The sequence below is a fragment of the Solanum tuberosum genome, unplaced genomic scaffold (assembly GCF_000226075.1).
Source record: "Solanum tuberosum cultivar DM 1-3 516 R44 unplaced genomic scaffold, SolTub_3.0 scf00281, whole genome shotgun sequence".
NCBI lineage: Eukaryota > Viridiplantae > Streptophyta > Magnoliopsida > Solanales > Solanaceae > Solanum > Solanum tuberosum.
The window spans coordinates 36,412-48,610 of NW_006239206.1; the positions used below are offsets into that span (position 1 = coordinate 36,412).

Here is a 12,199-nt window from a genome sequence, read left to right on the forward strand (position 1 = left end):
ATTATTGTTAAGTAACATAGTACTTTCTTTTTAATTTATATTTGTGGTGTTTTGGTTAACTTGTCGCACCTCAACTAATTTCATAGGATACTAGGTCAAAATTCGATTGTGGCATCGTATCAGAAGGTAGCATGTGGCAATTGAGATTTAGTCAACTCCATCTCATCAATGCTCAGGCTGCACACAGTCACATTCATTAAGAAATCAATAAACACAATCTGTAGTTTAGTAAACTACCCTTATTTTATGAACGTTTCTTGTAAATTGAACACTAAAAAGAAAATGGAATATAAAGGTATAGTTAAAAAGTCATACTAATTTTTGTTTTGGATTTCCTAAGATAACACCTATTTTGGGACAGAGGGAGTACTTGTGAGGTGAACAAGTCAGCTCAGTTAAGGTGTGTTCAAGTTGATTCGAACATTACTTAAGTATATTGTCGATTAATGACTTCATCTATGTGATGTTGCTATGCCAACTTCATTAGCAAATAGAAGTTAATTAGAATAAAATCGTTTTAGCGTATAGATGACCAGTTCACTTTCTATTTTCTATTAAATCCAAGAATCTCCAGATATGACTATTTCACATTTCTAAAACTAGCTTCTGACTTGCAAATAAAAAAATATACTTCCAATAAGCATATATTCCCTCAAATCAAAATTCAAAAAACACTCACAAAATAACAACTCTTTCACAAGTACTAAAGTAATGATGGCTCAATACAGTTCAATTCTTACTATAATTGTGCTGATTTGTGTGCTCTTTTCATTTACCACTAATGCAACAAAACAGAACAATTCACAAATCTATATTGTTCATTGTCAGTTCCCTGATGGGGAAATGTCAACCAGATATCAAGATTTAGAAAGCTGGTATCTTTCTTTCTTGCCTGCAACAACCTCAGATAGTTCTCGTGAGGCACCACGTTTGATATATTCCTATCGAAATGTCCTAACAGGTTTTGCAGCTAAGTTATCACCAGAGGATATTAAGGAAATGGAGAAAATGGAAGGATTTGTTTCTGCACACCCCGATGAGATACTTAATTTACACACCACACATAGTGTCAATTTCATGGGGTTGCAACAGAACATGGGGTTCTGGAAAGACTCAAATTATGGGAAAGGCGTGATCATAGGAGTTCTAGATACTGGAATTCTTCCTGATCATCCTTCATTTAGCGACGTTGGGATGCCTCCCCCACCTGCTAAGTGGAAAGGAGTTTGTGAGTCCAATTTTACGAACAAGTGTAACAAAAAGCTCATTGGAGCGAGGTCTTACCAACTTGGCAATGGTTCCCCGATAGATGGTAATGGACATGGTACACACACAGCAAGCACAGCTGCAGGAGCCTTTGTGAAAGGTGCTAATGTAAATGGCAATGCTAATGGCACTGCAGTTGGTGTTGCTCCTCTTGCCCATATAGCCATATATAAGGTATGTGGTTCCGATGGCAAGTGTTCTGACAGTGATATTTTAGCTGCCATGGATTCAGCTATAGATGATGGAGTAGATATTCTTTCAATGTCCCTTGGTGGAGGTCCAGTCCCTTTCCATAGTGATAATATTGCTCTCGGGGCGTACAGTGCAACAGAAAGAGGGAAGTGAAAAGTATCCCTGAAGCACAATTAAACTATCCTTCGTTTTCCATATTTGGACTTGGATCAACTCCTCAGACATATACAAGAACTGTGACCAACGTTGGTGATGTTCCATCATCTTACAAAGTGGAGATAGCTTCACCAATAGGAGTTGCTGTAGAAGTTGAACCTATAGAGCTAAATTTCTCCGAGTTGAACCAGAAGTTAACATACCAAGTGACATTTTCCAAGACAACCAGCAGTTCAGAAGTTGTGGTTGTTGACGGATTCTTGAAATGGACTTCTACTAGGCACTCTGTGAGAAGTCCAATTGCAGTTGTGTTGGTCTAGTGAAAATTTTTGGCTATAAGTGCACTAAGTACTCAAACATTTGATTGTTTTTACTGTATACTTTATGTTACTTTTTCATTATTAAATAAAGTGTTTCGCTGTTTGTTCACAGCTGATTGAAGAATATAAAAGCATATCCTCTTTGATAGAAGTCAGTTTTTGCTAGATCGTTGCTTGATTTCACTTTTTTTGACTTTTTGAGATGGCACAAATTAGTTGAGTGTCCACGTGAGAATACTGAAATTACAGTTGTAAATTTAGAACATTATAATAATAGTGTGATATGACATAATTATATTTCTTCAACCCTCTAATTTTGAATATTCTCAGGGGGACACTAAAATTATTAAGTATTGATTATATTAATGATCAATATAGTGATTTTATAAACAATTTGGAAGTGTCTTCACCTTGATCATCCTAATTTGAAGAGGTCTGGTGTAAGGTTTCTTTCCCATGCTTAATAAATTTATAGATGCAGATGAGGTTATGACTTTTTGAGAATATAAATAATGTACACTAGATAGATGATACTGTGACCCAAACGCGAATCTAAAATTTTAACTTAATTACCGTTTTAAAATTAGGACAAATTACTTCACTACACTCCTTTACTTACCTTAATATCCATTTATCCCTACTTATTTCAAAATTTTCAAAAATCCCTTATTTACCTATGTATCCCGTGCACAACGCTATGTATCCCGCAAACATCATTTTTAAGGGATTTTTGGTAAATAGAAAACTAGAAGGGATAGGATGTTATTTAGTACTTATAATATGTGGTTCCTATAATTTATACTAGTATATTTATGTAAGTTACCCATATTTTATGGATAATTCAGCCCATTACTTTTAGGGATGTGATTGGGCTATTTGGATATTTTGAGGCCCAAATATTAAAGGTTCAGACAAACGAGAATCACGTGTCTCACAAAGATAGTTCTAGAAAGTGGACACGTGTTGTGTTGTCCTTATTTTTATACTACTAGTATACACAAACAGAGAAAAAAATAAAATACAAAAATGCACAATGCTAGTACAATATAATGTGACTCATTGAGTAAATATCCAAAGAAATCTTATCCTTTAGCAAATTTTAAAATATACACATGGAATATACAAATTATAATGGACCAACAGAATAAAAAATAAAATGTGTGACGATGTTAGAGAAAACACACTTTTATTAAATAAAATAATCACACATTTTAACACGATATCATAGAAGATAGAGATGCTAGGATCAAATCTCACTGCTACCCAAATTAACGTACTTGGCCTTATGAGATGGTTACAGACTTCAACATACTACACACAAATTGAGGAAAATCTTCAACATTCTACACAAAAATTGAGGAAAATTACAAAACAGCTGATTCGAACACCACGATTAAGTCGAAAAATATTAGCAAAACTGATGAGAGCAAAATGAAAAGAGAAAATTTTCAGAATGAAGAAATGTTGATAACTCTTTAAGAGGGAGAGTTCTTACCATGCACTCTGAGTTGGGATCCATTTTTCTTCTTCTTTAGTGCTTTTGTTTCTCTTGTATTTTTGTGTGTGTTTTGTTGATGATAAATTTAGTTTTTTTGAGAATTGATTTGGGAGGAAAAAGGAAGGAAGGTGCTTTATATATAGTATACTATAGGAGGAGTCTATTTCATGGAGCTAATTGACTAAGCAATGATATGGACACATTACATATCAAATGTCACAATACCACTAAATGACGCTCTTTCTTTTTTCGTCCTACTTTATGTGACACTATCTAATTAATAAAGACTTTTAAATTTGTAATTTATAAAATATTTCTTTAATTATTTGTGTAGTTATAAATCATTTCAATAAGATTAAAGAGAAATGTCAAAATTAAATTATTTTTTAGTTATAGAAAGACGATATTTTTCGAGATTTTTACACAAATTTCATAGTGTTAAAAATTAATTACGTCATATTTCTACTCTTTTTAAAATTACAAAAATTCCTTAAATTTGGTGGAATCTGGACACATTCCAAAACGTTATGATACATCACATTCCGATTTCGAATACATCACTCAATTTTCTGATACTTCGCGTCTCGATTTCGTATACATCATCCAACGTCCCGATACATCACGTAAAATGATTTATCTGACTTATATGTCGCATAAAGTGATATATCCTACCGACATATCACGTAAAGTTTTCTTTATTTTCGTAAACATATTTAAATAAGATAAACAAATTGAAGAGGAGAAAAAAAAAAAACCTAATCCTAATTCCAATATCCAAACCTAATCCTAATTCCAACATCCAAACAACAGAAAAAATAAAAATAAACAGTTGGCCACACATGGTATGTTTATAGCTTCAGAAATAAAATAAAGTTGGTCACACATCATCTTTTGTTTTACGTGTTAGAAATTTGCTATCGTCTCATTTAAAATTTTAAATTATTTTAATCGAATAATTTTATTTATTTATGTATCTATCGTTACGCGTGGTTTGGGTTAAGCACCTGATTTTTTTTGTTAATGAGTGACAAGGAATATTGAATGCATGTGTGATGTGACTACTAAATTAATGAAGTTTCGCTTGTGTCAAAAGTTGTTAATATTATTTCGTTTATTTTTATTTGTCATATTTTACTTTTCAAATGTCAAACTATATAGACTTTGATCAATATTTGAAGATATATATTTTCATCATATTAGTGTGAGAAGAATTTTGTATAGTTTTCGAACAACTAAATAATTTTAAAATGTTGAATTGATCTAATTTAATTTAACTTTAAAAATTAATTGACTTAATATAATTTTCAACAAGCGAAACGTAACCATTAAAAAAAAGGATGGGAGTGAGTGTTATTCAAGCAACAATTTTAATACGAAATGGATGATTGAATTAGGGATTATCTTAATTTTTTTTTAAATAAAAAATTTATGCGATACTTAATTTCACTTTATGAGAATCAATTTAATTAATCTTTGAAGCTAAATTGAATATGACCAAATTTTTATTTTAAAATTAAAATTTATATACTAAAAAATTATATAAGAAATATAATAAAATATTATTATTCTTCTCATATCAATATAATTGAAAAAATACATTTTAAAGATATTGTTCAAGCTTCATTTTATTTGAATCTAAAAAAGTAAAAAAAAAATATCCTCGAATAATTGGAACCGAAAAAATGATAAAGTTGTGTTACGTGGGGTTTCTTTATCCGTTATGATTTTTAAAAAACAAGTTTTGCCATGCCCCATTGTCACCCCTGACAATATAATATAAATTAAAAGGTGTATAAGCGTTCTTTTTTCTCGATTATTGATCCCCCCTTCCCCATACACACATAAAATAAAAATTTAAAAATTTAAAAAGAAATAGATCTCATTCTTATAAAATAAAAATAATACACACGGGGTGGGGTGGGGGGGGAGTTGGTTGCTACTCAAACTAGAGTCAAGAGTATAAAATAGGCTACTAAATTAATTTTGCATCCAGCTGGCCCTTTATTAATTAGTAATATTATTATTCAAGCAACAATTTAATTAAGAAATCCATGATTTAAGGCAGTCTAATAGTGTTTTTCAAATACGGATGGAAATTAAAATATTGAATACAACCAAAAACACGTACGTGAATCAATAACGTAATTAAGGACATTGAAAATTTCCTTTTCCATCTATTTTATTTGTCGATTGTTTGATTTGACACAAACCTAAAGAAACATAAATAAGTGATGATTCATTTATAGTCTTTTGAATTCTATGATCACACAATAGTTAATAAAGACAGACGGAGTAAGTATAAAAAAAGAAAAAGGAATATAAAGATAAAGATCATAGTCCCTTTTTTTCCTTCAATAAATGGTAATCCATCAACTTTATTTATAGTTTTTAAATTCTACGATCACACAATAATCTCAAAATCTTGATAAAAGATATTGTTGAAGAAAGTGAAGCCTCAATTTTCTGATATCAAGAACATGACAATTTATTTGTAAATTGTAAACATGGACAATAAGATATAAATGAATTGACAGTGTGACAAGGCAATGACTAGGACTAACCAGAAAACACATCATCTGTTATTTATTCCAACCATTTTGTAGTTAGCTTTATGACAAACTCATTTTCTATTGATACGAGGGTCGAAAACAAATCTAAACTATTTATTTTTTGAGTTTCATATCTAAACTTTTGAGAGTGTGAGTTTTATATCTAAACTATCTTGTTTCTCAAACTAATAAGTGATAGTTTAGATATGAAACTAAAAAAAAAGAAATAATTTAGGTGTGTTTTTGACACTTCTCTCTTTTATATTACAAAAACCTCACCTTTTTCCACAGAAAGATATTTTTCATCAAGAAGGTACAATCAACCATATTAAATGAAGAACAATGCCATCTAGTTCTCAACAAGGTGTTACATCTTGTGTTTGTATTAAGAAATCCATGAAATTATGTATAAATATGTAAATCGCGAGCCAGTAACTAAAACAAGCTATGAATAGGTGGCTATTTCAAAATTCATAAAGGTCAAATACTAGCTCCACCGCTGGACTTTCTTAAGATAGATGTCTTTATGTATATGGAGAGAATCCTTAAAACAATGAGCATTAAGATTACAAAAAGTTGGATATACAATAAGAATGTTTCAGAAATGTAATATGAGCACAATATTGTGTGCTATGACCAAATGTGAAAATAATAATAATCAAGATTTACACATAAACATATATTGCTTAGTTCTGGAGGCTAGAGTTCAAGATCAAATGTTCCAAAAATCTTGGCAAAATGCGCGAAAAGAGAGAAGGAAAATAGGAACGATGGATAGAATAATTTTTTCCTATAGCTTCTCTAGTCAGAATGTTGAACTAGTTTCAAGTAACTCTCGATTATTTTTTCTTCTGAGAGATCGGTATAGTATCCTTTCCCCACAGAAATACCTTCTTCCCTAGCAAGCTGCTCAACTTCAAGCTGCACTTGGTTACCACCAATTCTAGCAGGTTCCAGTAAGTTGCAAGCAACCTCAATTGTTCCACCTCCGTGAGTTAGCGCCATGGATTGAACTGATGGAAGGCCACCTCCTTTGCCACTGACTCTCTTTGCAATTTTACGAACAATGTTTGCAATAAAAACAAATATTATGTTTATCTTTTTTCGCTATAACTGGGCTGATTTATGTGCTCTTCCCATTAACCACTAATGCATCTGAACAGATCAATTCACAAATCTATATTGTTCATTGTGAGTTTCCTGATGAGGAAATGCCAACCAGATATCGAGATTTCGACACTTCTTTTTCCCTCAAGTTCAATAATTTGTGAGAAATGCTCAGCATGAAGCCTGCAAAGGGCTGCACCTGCAACTTGTAGTGTGTTTCAAAGAAAAAAATTAGTTTAAAGAGAAAAATTGAATAATTTGGTGACAATACCATAATTTTAGTAAAACAACATTTTGAACTACTAAAAATATTGAAGAATGTAATACATAACTCATAATCACATTGAACATTTCAAAATTCAAGAGAGTATTTCTAAACAAGTATCTGTCTTTTGGGATCTGAATAAAGATAGTCCATGAAGTTTTACAAGTTATTATAGTTAGTAAGGTATAGATTTGTAGCTATTAAAAAAATTATTAAGTCATGGTAATTTTAAAATAATATGGAAGTATATTCATCTTGATATCATATCTTGAAGAAGTCATCAAGTGTAAGGTCTCTTTATCATAATTAGTACACTTATTGTTTACTTTAACATATTCTTTTTTTAAAAAAAAAAAACATGTTATCCGGTTGAAGATGAGGTTATGACTTTTCGAGAATATAAATAATGTACACTAGATAGATGATATTGTCACCAAAACACGAATCCAAAATTGTAACTAAATGAAATTTGATCTTCAAAGTTCTTTAACATTGAATCCATTAAACTTTTGAAATTATGGTAAAATCTAATGTGCTACTAAGACTGCATCCACTGGTGTTGTCATGCTTGGTTTTTTCATGGAAATGCACTTAGTTTAAAAATGAAAATAAAACAAACATGAAACTAATTCAAAACAAAATGTCAAATTAAGTGGTAATGCTTGATTTTGTCAATATTGACAAATCTCAAAACTTATAAAACTTGGAAGTTAGCATATTTGTATTATAAAGTAATTAACATTAGGCCTATTTGGAGGGAGGTGCACGCTTGCAACATTATTATAATTCTCTTTCATAATCTCACCATTAGTCAAGAGGGATGCTTGTTTTATTAATTTTCTTCCGCCTTCATTGAGACTTAAACCTGAAACCTCATTGTTCTCTATCCACTTTATTGACAATTACTTGTTTTCAGCACTCAAGTTTAGGTATACTTCTAGACATATTTTGTTCCCAAGTAGATGGCCTAATGATCGAACCATCGTAGTAACCATCTGGAAATTTCAGGTTAAAAATTCAGCTACGACACTAGTTGTGTGAATTGTCTGCTCCAGCCATTATGAGCACGGTTACTTTGGTACCATGTACTTGCGAGGTGAACAACTGTATTAGTTAAGGCGCGTCCAAGTTGACTGGAACAATACCTAAAAAGTATATTGTAGATTGATGACTTCATCAGTATGATGTTACTATGCCTAGTTCCTTATCACATAGATGTTAAATAGAATAAAATCGTTTTAGCGTGTATCACCAAGCATGACTATTTCACATATCTAAACTAGCTTCTGACTTGCAAATAAAAAACTATACTTCCAATTAGTATACATACCCTCAATCAAAGTTCAAAAACACTCACCAAATAACAGCTCTTTCACTAGTACTAAATTTATCATGCCTCAATACAGGTTAATTCTTACTATAATTGGCTGATTTGTGTGCTCTTTCCATTTTACCACTAATGCAACAAAACAGAACAATTCACAAATCTATATTGTTCATTGTGAGTTCCCTGAAGGGGAAAGGACTACCAGAAATCAAGATTTGGAAAGCTATTATCTTTCTTTCTTGCCTGCAACAACCTCAGATAGTTCTCATGAAGCACCACGAATGATATATTCCTATCGAAATGTTATAACAGGTTTTGCAGCTAAGTTATCACTAGAAGATTTAAGGAAATGGAGAAAATGGAAGGATTTGTCTCTGCACGCCCCGAGGGGCTACTTGATTTATACACTACACATAGTGTCAATTTCATGGGGTTGAACCAGAACATGGGGTTCTGGAATGATTCGAATTATGGGAAAGGTGTGATCATTGGAGTTATTGACACGGGAATTTTCCCGGACCACCCTTCGTTTAGCGATGATGGGATGCCACCTCCCCCTGCTAAATGGAAGGGTATATGTCAATTTAATACCACTAAGTGTAACAACAAGCTCATTGGTGCGAGGTACTTCCGCTACACGGGGAATGATCCATGGGACGAAAATGGACATGGTACACATACTGCTAGCACAGCAGCTGGACGTTTCGTTCCAGGTGCAAACATTTTTGGCAATGCTAATGGCACAGCTGTGGGTGTTGCACCTCTTGCTCATGTTGCCATCTACAAAGCGTGTGATGATATCAGTTGTTATGGGAGCGACGTTTTGGCTGCAATAGATATGGCTATTGAAGATGGTGTCGATGTTCCTTCAATTTCCTTTGGTAATCGATTTAATGAATTCTATGAAGACAACATTGCACTTGGTGCTTTTAGTGCTATGGAAAGGGGAATCTTTGTCAGCGGTGCTGCTGGAAATTCAGGACCATTAAGTTTTTCAATGTCTAATGAAGCGCCCTGGATTCTCACAGTTGGTGCAAGCACTATCGACAGGAAAATAAAGGCCACTGCTGTGCTTGGAAACAATCAAGAATTTGACGGAGAATCAGCCTTTCAACCTAGTGACTTTCCTCCAACTCTGTTGCCTCTTATTTATCCTGGAAACAATGCTAGTGATTATTATGCTCAATATTGTGACCCTCGTTCACTGAACAACATGAATGTCGCAGGAAAGATAGTGTTGTGTGAATTTCGTTCAACGGAGCAAGTTGATACTGGGAAAGCAGTGAAAGCAGCTGGTGGTGCTGCCATGATTATTATGAATTCAGAATACTGGGCTAACACAACATTAGCTGAAGCACATGTCCTACCCGTGACACATGTTACCTATGCTGATGGTCTAAAAATCCAAGAGTACATAAACTCAACAACAACCCCCACTGCAACAATCGTGTTCAAGGGAACTATAATCGGAAATGATCGTGCTCCAGTGGTTGCTGGTTTTTCTTCCAGGGGTCCAAGTTATGCAAGTCCTAGAATTCTAAAACCGGACATTATTGGTCCTGGTGTTAACATTTTAGCAGCTTGGCATAATTCCTTGGAGAACAACACGAGAACAAACTCTACGTTTAACATGATTTCAGGTACCTCAGTGTCTTGTCCCCCATCTCAGTGGCGTTGCAGCGCTACTAAAAAGTGTTCACCCGGATTGGTCTCCAGCTGCAATTAAGTCAGCAATTATGACAACAGCCGATGTCATAAACCTCAAATCCAACTTAATCGAGGATGAAACGTACCTTCCAGCCGATGTCTTTGCCACAGGTGCAGGCCATGTTAATCCATCAAAAGCAAATGATCCCGGCCTGATATATGATATAGAGCCATCCGATTACATACCTTATTTATGTGGTTTGAATTACACAAACAGACAGGTTACTGTCATTGCTCAGCGCAAAGTGAATTGTTCGGTGATTACTAGCATCTTAGAAGGTCAACTAAATTATCCATCGTTTGCAATTCAAGTTAAAAGCAACTTAGGAATTCAAGTATATACAAGAACTGTGACAAATGTAGGACAAGCCAACTCAACATACCGAGTTGATATTGATTCACCGCGAGGCCTTGATGTGAAAGTTGAACCAACTACACTTGTTTTTTCAGAGGTGAAACAAAAATTGAGCTATCAAGTGACATTTACACCTTTTGCTACACCAAGTACCAAATATTCTCAGGGATCTCTCAGATGGATTTCTGAAAACCATATTGTTAGGAGCCCAATTGCTGTTCGGTTTTTGGATTTTCGGTGAAGAAACAAATGAAGGAGCTGATCTCAGTGACATACTGATCAAGATTTTCCATTTGCAATAAATCCATCTTCAAGATGTTAACTTTGGTTTATTATTCCATCTGTTTAGTCATGTGTTTACATTGTAATTATATCCCCTTCTTCATTTGTTCCACCCCGCCTTGTCACCCTCACCCTCCACAGACCGCACTTGTGAGATTACACTGGGTATGTTATTGCTGTTGTTTGCAATAAAAACAAATATTATGTTAATATCTTTTTTTGCTATAATTGATCTGATTTATGTGCTCTTTCCATTAACCACTAATGCAACAAAACAGAACAATTCACAAATCAATTTTGTTATTGAGAGTTACCTGATGGGGGAAATGCCAACCAGATATCAAGATTTAGACACTTATTTTCCCCTCAAGTTCGATAATTTGAGCAATGTAGAAGGTGACACAGCCATGAAATATTTGGTTATATTCTTAGTATGAGCTCAGCCATGACATTTTTGGTATAGAAATTATTATAGATAGTAAGGTATAGACTAGTAGCTACTAAAATAAAATAAAATATGGAAGTATATTCATCTTGATATCCTATCTTGAAGAGATCATCAAGGGTAAGGTCTTTTTCTCACAATTAGTACATTTATAGTTTACTTTACTTGTAATAAATTAATTTTTAAGAAAGGTGTTATCCAGTTGAAGATGAGGTTATGACTTTTTGAGAATATAAATGATGTACACTAGATAGATGATAGTGTCACCAAAACGTGAATCCAAAATGTTAAAGTCCAAACAAAATGTCAAATTAAGTGGTAATAATGCTTGATTTTGTCAATATTGACAAAGCTCAAAATTTATAAAACTTGGAAGATAACATATTTTTATGGCATAATACATATATTGGACCCTAAACTTGGCTTCAAATTTTAACTTTGACCTCCAACTTTCATAGTGCACAAATAGGCACTTTAACTTGTATAAAGTAGAACAAGTAAACACACGAGTCCTACATGGCACAATACACGTAGGACACCACGTAGGACAAAAAATGACATGTAGGATGCCATGTAGGACATGTGTGTCTATTTGTTCTATTTTATACAAGTTAAAGTGCCTTTATTATAGAAACAACTAACTAACACTAACATCAGGCCTATTTGGAGGGAGGTGCTGTAACATCCGGCAATTTGAAATAGCTAAGAAGAGGCTTAGAATTTGAAAATT

The 12,199-nt window shown here is 33.3% G+C and overlaps 2 protein-coding genes and 1 pseudogene across 2 annotated transcripts in view; all 3 read left to right on the forward strand.

Moving 5' to 3' along the window:
• The window catches only part of LOC102589706 (subtilisin-like protease SBT1.2), a 6,272-nt gene extending 5,436 nt beyond the window's left edge, over nt 1–836 (forward strand). Inside the window, exon 2 of the mRNA XM_015314142.1 lies at nt 829–836. Coding sequence (XP_015169628.1) covers nt 829–836 — 8 coding nt within the window. The remainder of the gene's footprint in view (nt 1–828) is intronic.
• Nucleotides 837–839: 3 nt separating this feature from the next.
• Nucleotides 840–12,199, forward strand: part of LOC102596363 (subtilisin-like protease SBT1.7) — a 22,861-nt gene continuing 11,501 nt past the window's right edge. Inside the window, exon 1 of the mRNA XM_006358841.2 lies at nt 840–1,603. Within this exon, the coding sequence (XP_006358903.2) occupies nt 844–1,603 (760 nt within the window). The 5' untranslated portion in view covers nt 840–843. The remainder of the gene's footprint in view (nt 1,604–12,199) is intronic.
• On the forward strand, nt 9,015–11,008 carry LOC102596692 (subtilisin-like protease SBT1.2; annotated as a pseudogene).